Below are 22,043 nucleotides of genomic sequence, written 5' to 3'. Positions count from 1 at the left end.
CATGAACTGAAGAAATCTTTAGTCTGGATTAGCACTTTCCCCTCCCGAGGATGACAAGAGCTGTGGTGAGGGACCCCTGGCAGCCTGAAGGCCTTGACTCCTGCCTGGCACAGACAGTTTGCCTCAGGAGCTGCACCATTTCATGCAGCTCCTGGATAGATACTCAGTGACTGTCAGCGGTGGGAAGAAAGCGGCAGGGGGAAGCTGGATTTTTCTTGTGGAGCTGCATGAAAAAAATTCTTTATAGATTTTTTTTTTTTTTTTTTCGGGCAATTAGTCAGCAGTACCAGATGGCACATGGAATCGCTCCTAAAAATGAACTGGTCACAGTGCTGCCCTACATAGAAGTTAATGGGTTTTAAAGCCACGCAGTTTTCAAAGAAATGCAGACAGAAGTGCAGGCAGTTTGCAACCTGCTTAGTGCAGCTCTATGTGTGTCATGAATTCACAATCTGCACACATGTCTTCTCCTTAGTTCTTTTTTTTTTTAATTCTTCCTTGGGTGCTTCAGGAACCAGGATGACCTTTCCAGTATTCTTCTCTTGCATCTGCTTTGGCACCAGTTCTCCAGAGTCAAACATGGGAAACCAGCGGTAAGGAGAGCCCTGCAATAAGCTTTTGGATGCTCTAGAAGTGCCATTTATTGATGGCAGAACAGCACCTTGGCACTGCCTCTGTCATGAGGGCATTTCTTTAATGTTACACACATGCCCCTCATGTTTGGCCAGTCTGGCCTGAAAACCTCTGGAGGAATTTGCACTTTTGTAAATTTTACCATTTCCTTTAGTAGCATCAGCCATTCCCTGCGGGACCAAACTGCCACTGTGATGGCTTTGAACTGCAGTGCTGATGGACATCCTCTTGTGTACAGCAAACCTATTGGAAAAACATAAACTATTGAAATATAGCAGGCAGAAAATAGACTTTTCACCTTTTAAGACTGAAATGTTTGAACTGTTGGTGTATTTTCACTGTAAGGGAGGCCAGGGCCGGGCTCCAGCACAGGGCTTTATGCTCTCTTGGGCATCTCCTTTGGAAAGTGAGGAGGCAATGCCAGCCTCTGGCTCCTCAAATCCCTCAGTGTACTTGTCTTAACCAAGAGTAAAGGCTAAATAAACACATCTAAACAACTGAAAAGCACGTCAACATCCAACTTCAAAATAAAATGCAGTGAAGTGTGAAATTATATCTTTTATTCCATAAATCTCCAGCAACTGGCACAGTTCTATAACTTGTATCGTGCTTTAATATTGGCAGAATTTAACACAACATGCAAACCCCATAAAGTAATTACATTTCATCTCAACAAAGAAACAAAATCCCAGCTATTCAACCCCCTCCATCTGAGGGAGGATTATAGACAATTCAGTGCATGTCGATTTTTCCTGGTGATAAATCCAAAGCAGGTCACCAATGAAACGGTAATGTGAGTTCTCAAGGCAGCTGATTTACAGGGAAAAATAAAGATGTTGTTTTGTGTCCTTCATCCTGCTTTCTGAAACTTTCTGAGGTTTATCCTCTATTTAAAAGAAGTTTAAAAATGTAAAACTTACCTTGAACAGACCATTTTGACACTTGGCAGCTGCCCCTGTGCCAGTTGGTTACCGTCTTCACACCAGATTCCCATTCAGCTTTTTAAAAAGTTATTTAATTTTGTAATAAATGGGGTTATATGAATCATGATGATGACAGAAAGCCAGCAGAAAACACTCACCAGTCCACATCTTGCAACACTGGCTATCAAGCTCCAGGGGTTTTGACACTCCACACCCATGGGTCCAGCTGGAAGTGCTTCTCATCATGTGTCAGCATGTGTTGGCTGCCCTTCTGCCAAACCAAGGGTACCTCTGTACACAACAAACCACAATTAATTTAACTAATTTATCTATTAACTACCCTCAAATAACGCCTCTGAACTTTTAATTAGACCATTGTGATTAAATGCAATTAAAACCCTTAAAGCGAGTCAACAAGGACTGCAGGCTCTCTCATTTCCAAAGCCCAGCACAATGCTACAAACACTCACAGGAACGGTAACTGAAGGTGATGGCAAAAGACATTTTTCCCCACCAGGCACAAAGCAACACGGCACCAAAGGCTCTCTACCATCCCTGACTCAGCCTCTGCAACAGGACAAGACCTTGGAAAGGAGACGGGACACACTGGCCTCCCGAGGGGCTGGGATGAGAGGCTTCAAAATCCTAAAACGGGAGAGGAATACAATTGCCTGCCATGGTCTGTGTTGGTGCATCAGCTCAAAACGCAATCACACCTCTCAGCAGCACTGACAGCAATGGGGCTTGATGATGGGGCAGACACAGGGGAAACTTGCAAGTCCACAGATTTTTTTCCTTTATTCCTTTCAAACTACTGGGCATCTGTTTGCTTCTCCTATCGTGTTTATTATTTGCATCTCAGGCCCAGCCTTACTTACTTGCTTCTGACCCGAGCTGACTCTGTGATAGATATTGCAGTGATGGGAAACACGGTGGGGAAAAGCCATTGCAGCTTCCCAGCATCTGGTGCTGCTGTATCAAATTCAAGGCAGACAATGCAGAAATAGCTTGCACAAGTGTTTTCATGCATTTTTTCAGCTGATATGCCTCGTGACTGTAGCTCAGTTCGCTCTGAGAAACCAAAGACTTGAAATGGTGCGCACAATTGTTGGGTCTTTTGTGTGGAGGGGTAGGAGGGAAGCCATCACGAGACAGAGAAAGCAACACTGGGCAGTAACAGCAGAAAGGATTAAACTCCACCGAGCATCACCTGAACACAGAGCGGGCTTGGTGGAAGACATAAGATTTGATGGGAAATTTTTGTATCAAAAAGTTCACAACCTTTTTAGGAGATTATGAGTGGTGCAAGACCAAAATGAGGCAAAAAAAAAGGGCAAGGTGAGCACTAGTCAAGTTGCACAGAGCAAAGAATTTGATAATGTTGTGAGCAGTCATGATGAAATAGGAAGACAAAAGTAGAAAGGGCTCTGAGAGGCCAGGAAATGTTATTGGGGTGGGGGGAAGCAAGGAGGTGAGCAGCAAGCAAGAAGAAAAATCAAGTTTCTATCTATAAACCCAAGCCAGGTCCCTCAATCCAGCTCTGGTCATTTCTTTTGCCCTTTAAACTTTTCAAAAAGCTGACACTATGCTCTAACTTTAACAACCCCAAACCATTCATCCTAATGGCACTTGTATTCAGATCTCTATTCTGTGGTGAGTTGGAGTTAAAGGAGAGTTGCAATAAGCACCCCGCGGCACGCCGGCCACCGCAGCTCAGTGTGTGTACGGCACCAAGAAAAACTCAGCAGGTGCAGAAGAGTTCCCTGACTTATTTCCTATTCTCCGTCTAGCAATAAAGACACAGTTACACCGGGTGGTAACTCTTAGCAGATGGTGACTTTTTAAAGTTGATTGCTGTATAAATGATACTTTCTGAGTTTGTTCCTTTTAATTCAAATTCTCAGTACTGTGTTCAAATGTCAGAGAGCATCATATTTCTATCTTTTATTTCCTGTGTGAGCCAAAATCTTCTTTAAGAAGTCCAGGAATTACAGCTTGGGAGAGAAGATAGGCACTCTCGATAAAGTGATGTACTTTACAAGTGTTACAGAATACAGTAAAAACAGTAGATGCAAAAAACCCCACTGGCTTTGTTCTCAGTGGAGAGTTTTAATTTCTATTGCACTTTTTAAAGAGACATTTTTTCTGCACTGTACTGGTTTACTGGATCCATGAGGTCCATTAGCAGCACAAAGGCAGGATTTCCTCTGCTCAGAGCACAGGGAGATTGCGGGAGTGAGGATGGAAGACAGCTAATTAATCAGCTACTATTATAGGCAAATAAAATTAACAGGACAGCTGAATGAGTACCTTATTGACCCCCCAACTGCCTAGCAGTCCCAAGCAGGGGTGGCCATGTGCCAGACCCCCGCGGCATGCAGGGGTTTGGGGGCTGCACGTGACCCAAACTGGCAGCCACAGCCTTTAAGGCTGCACTTCAGCATAAACCAGATTCAGAGAGACCAGAGTCAACGCACTCTGGCTCCAGCTGCAAACCCAAAGCCTGGGCAACAGCCCCTGAAGGCAAGAGGGCTGTCACATTGCTCCAAGCTACCACCTATGGCTGGAGGGTTTACCTGCTTGCCCACACTTCTTTACTGGTCTGAGCAAGGTGGCAATTCACTGCAGTCCCAAAGAGCTGTACTTGTACCTGGAAGCTGCAACTAGAAGGCTTTTCTGGTTTTCTGCAAGGTGTGTGTACATGTTGTCTTTTTAATTAGTGTTGTAGCTGGAGACCATATCCCCCACCTACCTTTGTAGAGGGTGCTCAAACCAGCATGGGCTGCTTACACAAAACTCACAAGGATGCAGTGCTCTCCCCCGAGGAGGAGTCCCTGCGAGGATGATGGGTCAGCTCTGAGAAGTTCACTCTACATCAGCCGCCAGATCAGAAAAGATATGTCGGTCAATAACGACAATATATCTTACTGCAATTTACTGCCATCACTGCCAGCACCAGGTGCCAGCAGCCCCACCACATACGCCAGAGCTGGCCTGCACGAGATTTTCCTGGGGAGGCATAAAGGAGCAAATGACCCACCCTCCCCCACCAAGTACCCTCCGAGAGCCAGTGTCCTGGGGCACTCCACGTCACCCTGGTGAGGGATCCTGTGGGGCTGGGAGAGCAGCCAAAGGCCCAGTGCCCAACCTCCTCAAACCGCATCCCCACCTGCGGGCTCACATGCTTGAAGTCACTGTATTTCCTGCTGCCTTTCTCTGTGCGAGGCAGCCCGCAATGGATCACTCTGCCTAATTAGAGCAAATAGCAGCAGTTCTGGAGCATTCAGATGATCTATCCCCATAGTCCTGCTCTGCCATAACCGATAAGCAAATCTGGCCAGCCTGGCGTGCAGGATTCCCGTATGCTCCTTTAGATGACACACACAGCAGAACTGGCCACAAATAAAGTCATCCCACTGACCCAGCACCAAGGACCGTCGCCTCCTGCTGACGTGTGACTACTCTGGAAAAAGTGGTGACAAACAGATGTAGCACCTGTGTGATTTGTACTACTGCAGACCCCTCACCACCGCGGGACAGCCCCTGTGTCCCCAGCTTGGGGTAGCTGTACCAAAATCAGTGCCATTGCGGTGAACCGAGGAGATTCAAAGGGCTCTGGTGCAGCCACTAATCTGCCCTCCGCACTTCACCTCCCCTCAGAGATTGTGTCTCAGACCATTTATTTATTGCACCTTACTGGCAAAAAAGGAAAGACATCCCCTGGCCAGAGGGAAATGTCCCAGTTAAAAAGCAAACGATGCAGTAAAACAGCAGAGCATTCCTGAGAGCAGCGGTAAAAGCAGCCACCTCTTGTCCTCAATTTGTGCTGCTCCCATCACCCCGGGCATTATATTTGTGCTGACAAGGATCAGTTTAACCCCTGCCTGCAATCTAATAAAACGCTGGCATGGTGGAAGCATGCGTGGTCCTTCTTCAGTGTCCTAGGAATGGGTGCAATAAAAAACTGCTGCTGCTGCTTGATGGCCACAGCCGCTGCCTGGAATAAATAACTCCCTGCCCAGTGCAGGCAGCGGGAAGTGCTTCGGCCCAGAGCCCTTCTCAGACCCTCATCCCTTTGCACTGCCACAGCCCAGGGAGGGCAAATCATGTCAAAATAGAAAAAAAAATGCCAGAACTGCTGTGTGGGACAGGCTGAAGTGTCTGCAATAACTCAGGAGCCTGTGGCATGGAGCCAGCGAGCCCATCCACTCCTCCTCCTCGTCTCCCAGCCACGGGGAGCACAGGCTAACACCCCAGTACACGGCACACGGCTGGGGGCAGTCACCCACCAGCCCTCGGTATTTACTAGGGGCAAAGCAAAAAGAAAAGTCCCAAAGGCTCTTCCTTGGGTAAATGACAGGATCTTCCCCCCTCTCGTCATTAATTGACCGAATCAGTGTTGCAGAGCTGTCATTATGCTCTGCTACGCTTTGTAATGAAAGCACTGCCTGCACGTAAGAAACAAATTTAATGACATGATACTAATAGGGCTAGAAATTTCCCGTGCAAATATTAATAATTTATATCTACATTCATTTTTTTAATACTGCTTGGAGTCTGTCACCAGAAAATATGGAGATCTACCAGCCCTTCTCACCGGTCTTGTCTGGGGAGGGCGCAGCCACTACCATGCTGGAGACAGAGGCCCCCAGCACGATTTCACTGGAGGTGCAAATTAGGATTTGGAAATCATGTCCTGGCCTGCAACCGTGTTTGGAAAGAGAGAAAATACTTAAAACAAAAAGCACTGCTTGCATGGCACCAACCGGCAACAGGAGTTGGACAGCAATCTTCGTTGCTGCCCCAGGCATCCCTGCAACACTCGCACTGAGAGCCAGGGCTGCTAATTGTCTCTGTAACGAACGTGGGTGAAATGAGCTGTGACCCAGGGGTTACAAATCACACTGGGCACCTGTCGGTGTTTTGAGGCAGGTCGCAGCAAAAAGAGCAAACTTTGGGCTGCAGAGCCAGAGGGATTTGGGTACTTGGGGCAGGGGGGCATTTTGTTATAGAAGTAGTAGGGAGGGATTTGTGCTAGATGTTCTCTTTTTCAGCAGTAAAAAAGTATCTTAAAGGAAGGGCAGTGCCTGGAGACCTGAGAGGCTGAAAGAGAAGATAATGCCCTCGGACAGGCATAATCGCTGCAATTCAGAATGCTAAAAATGTGGAATTAGGAATAATCAATGGCTGTGTCTGTACCGTGAATACAGCTAATACGGAGTAATTACACCCTGCTAATTCCCAGTATTTGTCATCGCTGGGTTGCAGAGTCCTGCAAAGCAGTAAAAACAGATTGGCTGCACCGGGCCCGCAGACGAGGGGCTTAGCACTGCGCGGGCTAATTTCTCTTTTAACAGAAAAAGCAGTTATGATTTCCCTTACTTATTTTTCTCTCCTAGCAGCAAAGCCGGTGTCAGCGGCTGTGCTGCCAGGGCTGCAGCGAGTGTGCGGATGCGCTACACAACAGCACCCCCAAAAGTCAGCACCGCCAAGCTGCCGGGCGAGAGGCGCAGCACACCAAACCCCCTGGCCAACCTAACACCGCTCTTCTCTTGTGAAACTGCTTTTTCATCCAGTATTGTGATATCATCCTTCCTACCAACTTTGTCCTCGCACAGTGCTTTTTCTAGCCTATCTGGCACAAGGTAACTCCGCCAGCGTTTCACCCAGATGCTCGGTCACTGGGACGCCAGTGAAACCGATGGGATGGGTCATCAGTTCGCGGGTTTGATTCACTCTTCGGGCAATGAAATACTGCTGTTTGCTAACCTATGCAAAAGCGGGAGAGGAGAGGCGTGTGCCGGAGCAGGGTGATTTATTGATGGGTGATCATCCCCCGCCACAGCCCAGGCGGGGAGGTGTGGACAACCCTCACACACAGGGCATGCGGGAAATGCCAGTGGTGTTTAGCACTGGATAAACAGAGAAGGAAAAGCCTCTTTCCTTTTAAAGCTGCTGCATTTAGCAGTGGAGTTATGTGGCTTAGCTTGGCACGCAGCAATCTGAAACCATACAGCTGCAGCACTTCTCCTGACAAAGTTTGCAAAGTAGCAGTGACCAAACCTTTCCTAGGAGCAGCAGAAATTGTGCACCCAGGTGCTGAGCTCTCGCAGGAGAGCTACATCTATTATTTTTTTCTTAATGTCTCTTTTTCCGTATCATGCAGAAGCCTCCCGGGGGCAGCCTGCAAATGAGACTGATGTAATTCCATCGCACTGCACAAGTTAATTATTTGCTGGGTTGAGACCAAGCTGATGCCTTGTTCCCAGCTCTTGATGCATTCACTAACGTAACGTGTAATTTTAAATGAACCTTTCTGCCATGTGCCACAGTCAATGGGCAAAACGTGGGCTACCACCAGCCACGGGGACAGGACACAAGGGCTCCCTGCACCAGCACCAGTGCTTGGGCTGTGCCGCAGCCACATCCCACGAGGAGAATGTGCAGCTCCCACTCTTCTGCAGTTTCAGGGAAACCTCTTGGTAAAACAGGGCTGAAATCTGCAGTTGCAGAGCAGAAGCTGTTCACACAAGGTTTCTTCGTTGGGATGACAAGGCCCATGGCCCTCATGGTTTTTTGCTCATTTCCTCTACAAGCAGCAGCATCTCCATCTCCATTAAGGATGCAAGGGACTTTGGGTCCCTTGAAGCAGGAGAAATTCAACGCAAAACAGTCGTCCCCCAGGGCCTTACAAGCCTTGTGCTGTGGGCCAGCTCCTGCACAGGTGGGAAGCAGGGGGACAGAGCAGAGACGCATGCTGCAGCACACCGGGGCTTGGGGCGCTTTGTTATTGAGCCCAGTTATTGCCAGCAGCTGAACAAACTAATAGGAAGGATATTTCCCCGGGGAGGAGGTTTCTGATTCAGACTGCACTGTTCAAGCCCAGACTCCCACCGCAGCTAAAATTTCCTTCCGAGGGCAATAATTATCCCAATGCAAAGCCCAGGCCTGTGTTTGCTTTTTTGCTCCCTGTCTGGAAGGTTTTGGTGCAGAGGCTGCGAGTTCCTCCGGTGCACTGCCTAGCACCCCCTGCACCCCGGCTGCATCCTGCACCCCTCGCCCAGCACTGGGCACAAGTGCTGGGAGGAGGCAAAGAAAAGTTCAGTGCACAGTTTTCCGCAGAGAGCATCCTCAGGTATTAAACTAATTACCAGGGAGCAGCGCTGGTTCCGCCGGGGCTCTGCTCTGCACGCTGCAGTCCCAAAAGCAGTGCTGCCACTGCCGCATCTCCTCTGCTGGCTCTCGGAGGAAAATTGCTTTAAAAGTTCCGAGATAAGCTGTTTGGTTCTTCTAAGTGATGGTAATGGAAAAGAAAAAGGAAAAGGAATGGGAACGCTTTTGTTCTTGGCTGCCAGGTAAATGAGGTTCAGCTTTGGAAAATGTATAGGGCCTCTAGTGCTAACTGCAGAGCTGGAGTCCCCAGGGAGTGATTTCTTCCTTCAGAAACGTAATAATAACAATAAATGATTAAAATGAAAAAGGCCTAAATCTATACCTACAGTTAACTCAGGACTCCTTCGGAGTTCAGGACTGTTGCTGGATAAATAAATGCTTATTTGAAAAGGGAACCTCCAGCTTCCTGCAAAGAAGAGGCAGCAAAGCAGTGCTCAGGGCCAGCCCACACATGCGCAGCGCAGCCAGGGGAAAACCCACCGGATCGAGTTATTCCGGATTTATCTCGTGTAGGGGGACACTAGTCCTGGCTTCGTGCCCACCTGGTCCCATTTAAGCAGCCTCCACCAGCCGCACTGCCCAATGTGCTGGTTTTGTGCAAATGCAGAGGGTCAGGTTGTGCTCACCCTGGGACAAGTTTTCCTCTTTCGATATGGAAAAAAAAAAAGCAAGTGCCAAAGCAGAGAAATTCACCAAAGGAAATGCTTAGCTCACAGCCACAGGAATGACTTTTTTTTCCCCCTCCCGCAGGCCAGCTGCTGCCAGCCGCTGTTGGCCACTGTGCCCCATGGGGCGGCACGCCTGGGCACCCAGCCGTGTGCCGGGTAGTGAGATAAAGCTCGGGGAGGTGCCATGAGTCACAGAGGGCTGGGCCAGGCTCCCACATGCCCAGCTCCCCAGGATGCTCCGACACCCGCACAGCCTGCGGAGAGGGACAGCGCGCCTGGGACACTGAGCGGTACGTAGACTTGTCTGTCCCTGACCGAGGAAACGGGGTTTCTAGGGAATGACTGAAATAATGCCTTTCTGCAGTAATTTTCTTTTGACTTGCCAGCAGGTTGGAGGGTTGCACAGGGAAGGTTTTAGTTGTTCCTCCTTCTCGTAGCATGGAGATGAAGGAGAAACTCCCTGTGCTGGCATCCTTTCTGTGAGGTGCAGCTGTGCTGGTTTCATAGGCAGAATTAATGAACTACCTGTGTTAACAGCAGGGTTAAATCCATGTTTCCACCCATTACGGGACATGTGGTGGAATTAGCTGTGTGATGTGTGGTCCAGGTCAAAGCCTGGACCATCTGGCCATCTATCATGGCTATCGATGAATTTGCAGCGCATTCACCACGCAAAACATGCGGCTTGTCCGAGGCCAAGCTGCTGCTCAGGATATCATCTGTTTTTTCTTGCACTGCTGAAAGAGCTTGTGTAGGAACCAGGTCTTGCTGCCAACACAGCACCAGTGGGGAGGGCGTTATTTTCTTTAAAAAGGTGATGGCATCAGCCAGAGCTCCAAGAATCCAGACTACACGGAAGAGTAGGAGGCCACAAGGTACCAAGAGCTTTCTGACAGAAAGCAGCAAAACACTGGTGAGCTGAAAACCTGCTCTGACATGATTACAAAAGCATCTCCATCTCCCAAGGACCACCTCTTCGCACTCAGAGCAGCCAGGGCTGGGGCTGCACATGGGGAAAGTGGCCGTGTAAGCAGGAGAGCCGAGCAATGCTCCAGCGCACAACCCCAGCTGCCGGGACACCTCCCAGGAACCCACCAGGAGCTCCCAGGGTGCTGGCACCCAGAGCTTTGCTAGCTGCCAAAAAATGCATTGCAGGTCCTCCTGTGAATAATTACTAAAAGCCAGAGCCCTTCACCATGGCTGCCCAGCGGAGAGACTGCCGCTCTGCTTCCAGCCCCAAGACGCGCCTCTTCCCAGCAGCCAGCTTGCTGCCAGCCTGAGCAGCACCACTTGTGTCCCTCCTTTTGCCCTGGGGTTTTGGCACGGGCCGTTTCAGTACAACCCGCAATCCACAGCACGGGGATCATCACCAAGCTGTCAGAGGCCATGCCTGTGTTGGAGGGGACGCGATCGCTCCCCTCCATCTCTCATTGCTGCTGCAGCTCTTGATTCACTGCTTGGGGAAACCTCACCGGAGAGGCAAGCTCACAGTGACTTCTCTTTGGGCTCAGTGACACGTACAGAGAACCAGACAAGTGGTCGCCAACAACAAATAAAAGAGCAAGACCCCACGGCCCGGCTTTCTCAGCAGCATCTTCAGGTTTCACGTCCCACCTAGGCTGTTATTCTGGTCCCAGAGGGGCTCGACCACCACCACTGGCCCCAGCCCCACACCTCTGCCCACCAGCACGAGCCTCCTGTTCGGCTTTTGTTTCAGGATCAGGGCCTCACCCCGGTTAACTATTGATTTATTGGGGGACAGTTTCGCCATGAGATGCTCTCTCCAAGCATTTGGCGTATGTAGCAATGCTGGCCAAGCATTTTTAAGAGCTGAGGAATTTACAAACCCTCTGGCAAATAGCACTCTCCCATTGAGGAACTCAGCAAAGCTCAGCTGGATTGACTAGAAACGGCACCACAGCATCCTCCAGTCTGCTGTGGTGGGATCAGCCCTGGACACACGGTGGATGTGCCCTCACCCCACACCGACTCCTCTTCTGCGTCCCTGCATTCAGTTTTCCAGGAAAACCCTGACTTTTGGAGGGATGACTCACCGGGTGTGGGCAGGTAACTCACCAGGTGACAGCTGGCAGCCACCCTCTTTGAAGCCACATCCCCACACCAAAATGCTGTCTTGCTCATGGTCAGAGACTTGCTGGGAGAGAGAGGGATGTGTGGGACTCAAAAGTAGCAAAAAAGAAAACAAACAAAACCAAACCTAAAGGCAGCAGTTTCTGTGGAAGAGAAGTGAAGTTTTCCTGCAGTGCTGGGAGGAAACGGGAACATTCACCCGCTGCATCCTGGAAAACTTCCCTGCGAGGGCAGGGATCTGCCTGGGTTTCTTCTTAGCAGCAACAACTCAGCGCTGCCGAGCAGCACCTCAGTCCTGAGCAGGCTCAGGGCGGAGCCTTTGCCTTCCCACGCCATGGAGCCTTTAACAATATTTATCTGAGAAACTTTTTGTTCCTGGAATGGTTTTTAAGCAAATAAGTTTCAGGTTTATTAGACAAATGCCTCTGTTTATCACCCACCACAATTCCTTCCTTTCTCGCTCTCCTGCAAGTCACTCTGGCAGATGCCAGAGTACAGTCATCTTTTCTTTCTCTCAGCACAGCCTTAGCAAAAAAAAAAAAAAAAAAAAAAAAAGCCAACAACGATCAATCTGAACAATTAAAAGAGAATAAGAGAATATAACTGAAATCCCAGGACAGGGCTACCCGCTTGTAATACAATCAGGTTCAAAGATTTTCAGCACCAATAACTTCACCCAATAAATTTTACCTGGGATTAGGGTGAAGACAAATAGCCCAAATAAATATATGACTTCCCTAAAGCAGTAGTGTTTATCGGTTTATTTCTCCATTTCTCTCCCTCTGCAACAAAATCAATACGTGCATAGAAAAACCACCGATTTGGTGAAGGAGAGCACTGTGCAACAGGCCCCGGAGAGGCCGGTGCACCCTGCAGTGGCAGGGACCAAACGGGGACATTTTGCAAACTCGAGGGAATCTTTCTCCGCTCGCTGTGTCTAAATCACAGCCCAGGTCTGAATCATCACCAGCTCCAGGCTTGGCTCATGGCATTTGGAAGCCAGCTCAACAAGCTCCAAAAGCAAACTGACACCAATTTTGAAGACTTTGTGGCCTGCCAAGGGGGATTTTACAGACTGCTCTTCTGCCCCCATCCCACCCATCACCAGATCCGGCACTGGGGGAGGCTCCCTGCATTTAAAAAGCAAAACTTCACGCTGGGAGGAACAAAAGGCACTGGTGCTGTCCCACCAGATCCAGCCACAGGCAGCATTTGCCCTCCAAAACCTCTAAACTGTCCATTCTCAGGCCTGTGGCTCTTCCACCAGCTCGGTGAAACCGGCTTTTCACGCCAGCTGCGACACGAGGTTAAAACCCATTTCAGGGATATTGTGCCGAGGGGCTGGGATGGGCCAGGACAAGGTGGCGTGAGGAAGGGCTACGGGCACTGCGGACCCGCATGTCACCTCCTGAGGTGTCAGATTCTCGTTCATGGCCACCTTCCTCTGGGAGGAATAGCTGCAGAGAGAAGCGAGATGCTGCTGGGGAGGAAGTGTGTTTAGCAGATATGCTATCAAAAACACAACACTGTGATACATCAGAACACAAAAATATCTTCCAAGGCTTCCCTTAAGATGCAGATAAGCCGTGAGGCCACTCTCCCGTGGGAAGCTGCTAGCGAGTGGCTTCGGCAGCTCCTCCTCGCCAGTCTCACGGCCGACACGGGTGCAGCAGAGGGGCCTTGTGAGGAGCAGTGCCGGGCTCCAGACAGCTGAAACGTCACTGCAGGGCTGCCGCTCTGGTCAGACACTGGCCACCCTGGCCCACTGTAAATTCCCTCCGAGGCTGCAGGCCAAGGAAGAAAAGAGCAGCTTTCCTCCTGCAACGCAGATTGGTCTCCTCCGTGTTTTTAAGGCTGCCTAACAGACCCTGACAGCAATGCTGCACCCCAGGGTGAGGGGGAACATCTCACCAGGGCGCTGAGGGGAGATGCCGGGTGTATCCCACTGGGGCACCGGGGGGGATGTGGGGTCCATCCCACCCAGGGTGCCCAAGGGAGGACGCTGGACCATGGCCAACCACATGGCCATGCGCCCTTTCCCTGAACCCAGGCCCTGGGAGGGAACCCGGAGCAGGGCTGGGCAGGAGGCAAAGCTTTTTTGTCCTTCCTCATGACGCAGTAGCCTGAAATCAACTTTGAGCCCAGCCCTGCTACAACCTGTGGCTCCTTATTTACCCTTCAAACAGGAAGAGCAACTCTCAGCATAGCTCTTCTACAAATTCTCTATGCCAAGCCTCACTAGAGGGCTGCTTCAGTTAACATTAGGCTCTAACTCTGAACACACGTCTCACAGGTGACAATTTGCCTTAGGACTCCGGAGTGGTTTCCAGGACGGACATTCATCAGCCTGCATCCTCAAATTTCAAAGGTAGGAATGAGTCCCCAGCCCCGGGGAGCCTGGTACATGGGGTGGCAGGTGCATGTCCCATCCACTGAGGCAGTGGGAGGGCAGATGGACTGGCTCCAGTAGGAAATAGTTCACGGTCCAAATTGCAGCCACTCCCCACTCGCAGGGGTGAAGACGCTGCAGGGCTTGGACAAGGGGAAACATTTCTGTTCTTAAGTCAGGCGTCCCCAAACCTGGTGCTGCTCAGCCCAGCTCAGTGGTGCTGCCCTTTTGCCCTTCCCTTTCTGGTTTTAAGGAGGACAAGCTTGTTCCTGCAGATTCCCCTGAACGGGCAGGGCCAAATCACAGCTTGTTCTCGAACGGCATTTTGCAGCCCCTGATATTTGAATGCTACTTTGCCTCATCCCAGAAGGAAGCGCAGCAAAGCCGTGGCTGAAAATGTGCTCCTTGAGCTCATCGCTATGAGAATAGATAAGCATGATCCATTACTGAGAAAAGGATGTGAAACAGGAGTGCACGGGGCAGCAGCCACAGTGGAGGGTCCAGCGACTTGAAAATGAGGAGAGCTCAATCACGAGCCTGCTCCAATGTATAGGAGTCAGGACGTCAACATCGGGGTGGGACTGAGCACCACGCCTGATAGGAATTTCTGCATCTTGGTGACCTCTTAGTTACTGCAAATACGCCTCAACAGAACAATTTTTTTTTTCATCTAATACCTGCCTGGTTTGGTGAGTTACAGGTGTGCTTTATGGTATTTCCTTCTTTTCCCTCAGGGTGACCCGTGACTGTTGGCCACCCTCTCAGTTGTGAGCTATCTCCCATCACCATGCGACTGACAGGTAAGGAGGGAGATAGAGATTTACTTTTTTCTGTCCCTTTTTCTACAGTTCTTTATGCCTCCTTCTCTTTTACATGACCCTTTTTGAGCTCAGCTACCCTTACCTTCCCCTGCCAGGACCATGGTGAAGGGCCTTTGTGTAAGCATCAGGTTTTTAAGAGATTTGTGTAGATTTCAGCCCGTTGTATTTTTCCCAGTGAAACCCTCTGCGGCTGGGAAGAGATGGCTATTGAGCCGTTCCTGGTTCCATAAGAGCCGTTCAGCTGCAATACAAGTATATTTTTCTACTCTCTTTCCATGCAGGACTGGAACGTTTTGCTCCAATGAGTGCTGCTTTAAAGCCAAATGCCAATCACATTTGTATTAGCAGCTGCTCGGCTGAAGCTAGTGACTAATTGGGGGATAGCAGCCTTCCCAGCGCTGGGACCTTAGAAATACTTGGATTTACATAGCTTTCTGACTAATTACCAGATTTACTTTAATGCATAGTAAAATATGAGTAGTGCCTCCCAATAGAAGGGTAATGCCTATCTGAGCATCGCCACATGCTCTAGAGATATTAATTAAGAGATCAGAGTCCTTTCAGAGGATGAAGGAAGGAGTGTTAGAGGCCTTCCCATGCCACACAAGTCCTGGCTGTCACCTTGTGTCTGCTAACTTTGGGACACATGGACCAAGGCCCCAAGAAGCCAAATGGATGCTCCAGTCCCTGACCCACGCTGCTGCTCTCACCCAGCTTCTCTCCACCCCTCGTAGGTGTGATCCGGTACGTGGTGCTGCTAGTCATGGTGCTGGGCACATGGTTCATCGTGCAGATGTACTTTCATCACAGATGGAAAGCCATCAGCCTGCGGAGCTGGCTCGGTGAGGCACCAGCAGGGCTCGGGACGGGTCCAGAGGGAGGTTGTGGGCAGCCCCATTGTGAGCCAGACGCCAGAACTGTCTATAGCTGCAATGAACATTTGCACTCACAGTCCCTGACCAAGGCTATAGGCACCAGGTCTGATCATCAGGGCACAGAGGGGACAGCATGTGGGAAGTTGCATCGGAGCAGATGCCTCCACAGGTGCTCACAGCCCCGGGGAGCTGTTTTGGAGAGCCAGAGCCCAAATGGATGCTCATGACTTAGGAATCGCTCTGCGGGGTGTCTAACCCTCCTGCTTCATACCCACAGGTGTCACCAACAAGCTCAGAAGTAAGTACCACTCTCGACTTCATCGCTATCACACCACACCGCTCCAGGGCCAAGGGCGATGCTGGAAGCATGACAGCTGTCCTCAAGAGCCCCTTTCCCAAGGCAAAATCCCACACTCCCAAACACAGGGGAATTTCAATCTTGCACACAGCAGCAGTGTCTTTGGTGGGCTGTGCAAGAACATGAACCTCCACACGATCCCCCTGCCCCAGCAGAAACACCCCGGGCCACCGGCTACAGCAGGAAGCAGGTCGCAGGCCCCATCTGGGCAGAGCAGCACAGGTCCCTACCCCGGCCGAGAATGGGGAAACTCCGGGCTGAAAAGCCACAAGAGGCTGGCCTTGAATGAGCGCCAGCTCCGAACACTCCCCGGCAATCCCCACAGCATCAGCCATGCTGTCCCACTGCTCAGAGCAGCACTCAGCACCCCAGCCAGCTTGTCCTAAGCCTCAGCGCCATAAACCTCAAAGAAGCAGCTGGTCCCAGTCCCAGGACAAGTCTCCTTCATGCAAGAAGCTGGCCCAGGGATTGCCCCCTTAGTGGGCCACTGTGCCCCAGTGCCAGCCCAGCCCCTTGGGGACACAGCCAGCGTCCCCGCGCGGGGCCAAGACCACAGCTCGCAGCTCTGCTCCTCCCTCACAGGCGAGCAGGTGCCCCGGCACAAGTGCGGGAACCGGAAGAGCTGCCCCCAGAACCATTTCGCCTTCAAGATAATCAGCGGCGCTGCCAACGTGGTGGGACCCTCCATCTGCTTTGACGACATGGTGTAAGCAACACACAGCGGGCATGGGGCAGCTGTGGCTGGCCCGGGCTTGAATATGGAGAGCCTGGCCTCTGCCAAGAACATCAATGGCTGTCACAGTGCATTTGTGGTTAAAAAAAATTTGAAAATAGTTTTCTTTGCTACCACTTCTGGTGATATTTTGCTGTCTGCAGCCACTTTGCCCCATCACAGTTTCACCAGCACCAGCATCTCCAGGGCATCCCTGCACTTACTGATGCTCTCTGCTTTCCATTCCAGCCTCATGAGCAGCGTGAAGAACAACATTGGCAGAGGCCTGAACATCGCACTGGTGAATGGTGAGTCAGCTGGCAACAACCCCTCTCTCCTCATGGCCAGGGTCCCTTCCTGCCCCAGGAGGGAACAGGCCTCCAGAGACCTCATCCCAGGCACCATGGCTGAGCCAAAAATGCATCAGTCCAGTGCTGCATCGGGTGCACAACATTCGTAGCAGGAACACCAGGCTGGTGGCCAGGCAAAGCCTAGAGCCGCCCCAGTGCAAACTCACAGTGCTCTGTTTTGAATTTTAACCTTTCAGGAACAAGCGGGCAGCTCCTGAAAGCTGACACGTTCGACATGTACTCCGGAGGTAAGCGCGTCGCTTCGCTGCTCGGCATCTCCCAGCCCGGGCTCACACCAGCGCTGCTGGCTGCCGGCTGTTTAGGGTGCTCCTCAGTCGTGTATTTAACGATAAAGTCTGGTGGACTTTGGCCAGGATTGCCAGCTCAGGCAGTAAAAGCTCAGCTTTCCCTGAGGCCATTGAGCCTGGAGTCCTCATAAAGCATCCACATCCAAGATTGGCTTCTCGCTCCTTCTATGTGCACATAATAGCCTGAAAAACGCAATTCCACTAAAATGAATAAAGCAGGGCACTTGGGACCTGAGAGAGGGCACTTTCTGAGATCAGCCAGTTACACTACTTCTGAGATTTTGGAATTTTCAACTCAGTTTTTGAATGCTGGCAGTGGCTGAGCAGCAGCTTGTTTCCCCACCTTTCACAGAGGGATGAACGAGGAGCTCAGGGCACGGCAGGGGAGATGTGGTCCCCAGCCCCAGTGAGGCTGGGCACAGGGAGCAGAGCCTGGTGGCAACAAAGACCACATCCCTGCACCTGCCAGCTTCAAAGAATCTTCCTAACAGTGAGAAGATGCCCTGCACCCAGGCAGCACCCACTCACAGCCCAGCTGGCGCTGACTTGCAGGACGCTGTAAATCCCACGACTGTGGCAAAGCTGTTACCAAACCTCTCCAGAATCTTAGCAGAATTCCTCAAAATCACATGCTAAAACCACCTCATAATGCTTTTGATTTACCCTTTGCTGTTTGAGCCTTTTCAGGGATCATCACTCTTTCGGCTTTTTTGTTTTGCAGCCTATTTTTATTAATTTTAGAGTTTTAAGGAGAAACACCAATATCATGAGGTCTCAGGCTGAGTTTGCGAGCAAGACGCGGGGTGGGAGAGGCACTGGGAAGGAGATGGCAGTCGGGTCCTGTGCCACTAGATGGGGTGTTGGACTCGAGCATCCCAGGGACGCGGGATGAGGAATAATTCCCACAACACAGCTGAAGGCAGGGTTGCAGGGCAGGCAGCTCTTTGGTCAAGCAAGTTCATTTCCAGTGTTGGGAGGTAAATTCACACAAGACTTCACAGTTAGCGAGAAAACTTTAGGTGCAAATTCGCCCCTGCAGTTCTCATGTCAGCAGGAGGAAAGTGTCAGCCCCGGGTGCTGCAGGTGGGAACACAAGATGGGGAACACAGCGTCTGGGACCCCATCCTTCCCCAGGCCAACACTACCAAACCCTGGCTAGTACCAGCACAGCCAGGATACTTCCCACCGACCCAGAGGAGATCCCCCCAGCTGCCATGCAGCAGTCCTTGCTAAATCCCTGTTTTTCTTTTCCTAATGCTTTTCTCTCCTAGACATTACCAAGCTGGATACCTTCCTCCAAGAGATCAAGCATGGCACCATTGTGCTGACAGCCAGCTACGATGATGCTGCCACAAAGTGAGTTTGGCCCCGGGAGCAGCACCTGGCTCCCTTAAAAACCCCCAGCTGGGGGGAGTCGGAGGTGCTGTTGCCAGCAGCAGAGAGGGGACAGGAGGGGACACCCACTTGGCACCACACTAACACCTTCTTACCCTCTTTCAGGATGAACGACAAAGTACGGGCACATTTTGTGGAGATGGGCAGCAGCCATGTGAATAAGCTGGGCTTCCGGGACAACTGGGTCTTCTTGGGAGCGAAAGGGCTGAAGACCAAGAGCCCATTTGAAGAGGTATGTGGCCCTCCCCTGCCACGAGCTCTGGAGGCTCCCATCCTCTTCATAGCACCTCCTGAGCTGCATCTCACTCTACCTCTCTGCAAAAGACATGGGCCAGCAGCATTACATCAAGCTAAGCTGCAAGTTTTGCCATGTTGCAAACTTGCACTGTGCCAACAACCTCCTCATTCATCGTCTTTTTTTTTTTTTTTTCTCCTGCAGCACATCAAAAATGATAAGGAAACAAATAAATATGATGGCTGGCCTGAGCTGCTGGAGATGGAGGGCTGTGCTCCCAGGAAGATGGATTAGCATCAAGCCCCAGCCTGCCATGAAGGGCTGTCCCCACCAGCCATCACAGGTACCCCAGCCCCATCACACCGACCCCAGCCCAGGTCACACAGCCCAGCAGCGGCTGCCTGCTCCCAGGAACTGGCCGTTTCACAGCAGGGGCTGTGCAGGGCTTGGAGAAGAGCTGTACAAGCACCTGGAGAGCCTGAGTAAACGCCCAGCCAGGTTTCAGCCGAGCTGTCCTCCTCCATGGGTCAATTTTGGGCATTTTATTTTTCTGTCTTTAAACCAAAAACTTTGTAGAAGGTTTTTCAGATTTCTTAAATAAGGTATCTAATTATAAAACACTACCTTCTCACTTTCAGTTTCAAACATAATACACACTTTTCCCTGCAGGCACAGCATGCCATGTCCTCTGCTGTCAGCCGGGCACCATCACCTGTCCCACGGCACTGCGTACAGGTGCTCCCCCTCCCACGCAGCACAGGGCAAAGTCATCCCTGGGGATGCTCAGACCTCAGCAGTTTCCCCCTGCAGCTCCTGCCAACCCCTGCCCCACCACCTTCTACAGTCACAGTAAGGCCAGAAGGATGGCTTGCAGGAATGTAGGTTAATATTTACAGACCAAAGCATTTCCCTCACCTGGTTGCATCTTTTCTGGGTTAAATCCAAGCTAAATCCGCCGTGGTGTGTCCCCATCAAAGGTCAGGATTACAAGGGATGTCCCAACCCTACTTCACCCTCAAAGAGGGAGGGAGGGACACACATTTTCTCAGGCAGCTGAAGTTGTGCAGCATAACCAATAGGTGGGAGCCTTTTACCGGGAGAGCCAGAGCCAGCATCAGGCTGGAGCGACACAGCACCCCCGGGCCGGCACCCCGCTGCGGGCACCCGCGCACCCACTTGGCTCCAGGAGCTGCACTCCCACCCAGGGCCGGACAACACCGCCGGGAAAGGACAGATCCCTGTCCAAACGCAGGCCAGCAAAGCCCCACAGACCTCCTTCCAGGGTGGTTCCTATGCTGCTGCCCAACGTTGAGCCGGTGCTAGGGGAGCATCTGGCCCCCACTCATGTCCAGGTGCATTCACCCAAGCACCGCCTGTGCCCGAAACCTCCCTGAGCGTGAGCGCTACTGAGATCTGATCAGCTGTGTGAGCGACAGCCCGGGCTTACCCATACCACAGACACAGATACATTTACACCATAGACAGACTTTAATTTCCTATGACTGTGTCTGGGTTTTCCCCATTCCTTAGAGCAGCCCAGCATTTCGCAGAACGCGATCCAGGCAATCCTGCACGGCCTTTTCTGACTCTGACAGCAGGGTTTGCCCCAGCACAGCTTCTGCAGCCAGTTTGCGTTGGTTATCTGAGCCCATAGGACACCCCAGGGGGGCAGGAGGAGCGGGGAGCGCTGGCAGGATGAGGCCAGGAAGAGACACAGCCTGTCCTGTGCCAGCCACCTTAGGGATGAAACCCTGGATCCAAAACCCAGCACCACCATCCAAAACCAGTGAAGCAACTGGTTTTGCCTAAACAAGGGAAAAAAAAAATCCCCAAATAGTGTAACACCTATAAAAACTTCCAATGGCAAAACTGAAATAAAACCCCAGAATAGCCATCAGAGAAGAATCCCCCAGTAGCTGTAGTATTTTATCCCAGCTTATCCTCCTGTGCTCTTAACGTGCACCTGACCACAGCGAGGGAAGCCTCCGCCAGAAATCGATTCCTCCATCTGCTGCAGCAGCGGCGGTTAATCCCGAGCGCTGAATCATCCCTACCCACAGCAGCGGCGAGAAATAACACAACACAACAGACACAACAGCCCTCACATCACACAGCCCCGCCACGCTGCCAGCATAAATATGCCAACTATTTTAAGCCCCCTCAAAGGATCTAGATTCACTCGTAAGCCAAACTGAAAACAGCCCAAGAGCTGTAAAGGCATGGGGTAAACCAGCACCCAGCATCAGCTACGGCCCAGAAAACAACCAGCCCCTTTTTCAGCCACGGGAAACTCTTCCTAGCCCTTTGCAATGCACATTAGAAATCTGGTTTAAAGCCAAAATAAAGGAAGTGTATGTTTCAGCATGCTATAGATGGTTAAAACTAGCTTTGACTATAGCTGAGCCGTTAATAAGGTACACAGCTATTTTCAATAAATAGAAAAAGCTGAAAGTGCAACTCCCATGCAGGGACCTTAACCAGCAGCCAGTGTTTTGAAGAGCCATTCCTGACAAAGCTACCGTGTCCTGATAAATAAAATCAGAGCTTTTCAGAAGTCCAGAATCTGGGAAGCAGTGGTGTAAATACAGCTTTAGGAGTCAAATTTAACTTGCTCATTTTTTCAAAGTGATCTGGAAAGGGTGGCAGGTACAGGGACAGCAATCCCCAAGTGAGGTTTTTTAGTGCTGTGGCATTTTGAAAGCTGCATTGCTGCAGAGACAGGCACCTACCTGGCTGGTTTTCACCACGCCGCATCCCCCAGAGACTTCAGCAAACACGGGCCCTGACCTGCCCAGCTTCCCAAGATGCAACTCTGGGTAACCCAGAGACCACAGCAGACTCCAGCAGCAAACAGGCAAACTGGGGCATTTGCAGGAGCAAAGTTTGCAAAATCCAGTGCTGCGAGGAGCAGAGAGCCAAGAGCCAGGATGCAAAGAGGTAGCAGAGGGACAATCCTCCTTTATTTTGGGGGGTACTGATTTATTTCGGCAGAGTGCCAAAGGAACAGCTAGGAAGGATGCCACAGGCGAGGACCGACGGGTGCCGGGGCCCCGCAGCCGGGCGAATCCGTGTCCTGTGACATCTTGCCCTGTCAAGTGCAATTACTGTAATC

At 51.0% G+C, this 22,043-nt stretch overlaps 1 protein-coding gene and 1 long non-coding RNA gene across 2 annotated transcripts; one reads left to right on the top strand and one right to left on the bottom strand.

Moving 5' to 3' along the window:
- Positions 1–437: 437 nt before the first annotated feature.
- LOC147599562 (uncharacterized) lies at positions 438–21,810 on the bottom strand. Its single transcript, XR_015259592.1, has 3 exons — positions 21,661–21,810; positions 1,715–1,847; positions 438–876 (listed from the first exon to the last, which is right to left on the bottom strand). It is a non-coding gene; the product is annotated as an uncharacterized LOC147599562 (long non-coding RNA).
- On the top strand, positions 7,203–19,258 carry FAM3D (FAM3 metabolism regulating signaling molecule D). Its single transcript, XM_086755701.1, has 11 exons — positions 7,203–7,281; positions 13,782–13,856; positions 14,612–14,677; positions 15,433–15,540; positions 15,851–15,871; positions 16,514–16,637; positions 16,893–16,951; positions 17,191–17,241; positions 18,573–18,657; positions 18,802–18,928; positions 19,136–19,258. Exons 3-11 carry the CDS (start codon positions 14,665–14,667, stop codon positions 19,223–19,225), a joined length of 678 nt encoding a protein of 225 aa, XP_086611827.1. The 5' UTR covers positions 7,203–7,281; positions 13,782–13,856; positions 14,612–14,664; the 3' UTR covers positions 19,226–19,258.
- Positions 21,811–22,043: the final 233 nt, after the last annotated feature.

The sequence above is a fragment of the Chlamydotis macqueenii genome, chromosome 10, assembly GCF_036417535.1.
Source record: "Chlamydotis macqueenii isolate bChlMac1 chromosome 10, bChlMac1.mat, whole genome shotgun sequence".
In the NCBI taxonomy this organism is placed as follows: domain Eukaryota; kingdom Metazoa; phylum Chordata; class Aves; order Otidiformes; family Otididae; genus Chlamydotis; species Chlamydotis macqueenii.
Note: the sequence above shows the minus strand (reverse complement) of the source record. Positions and strands in the feature narration are given on the sequence as shown.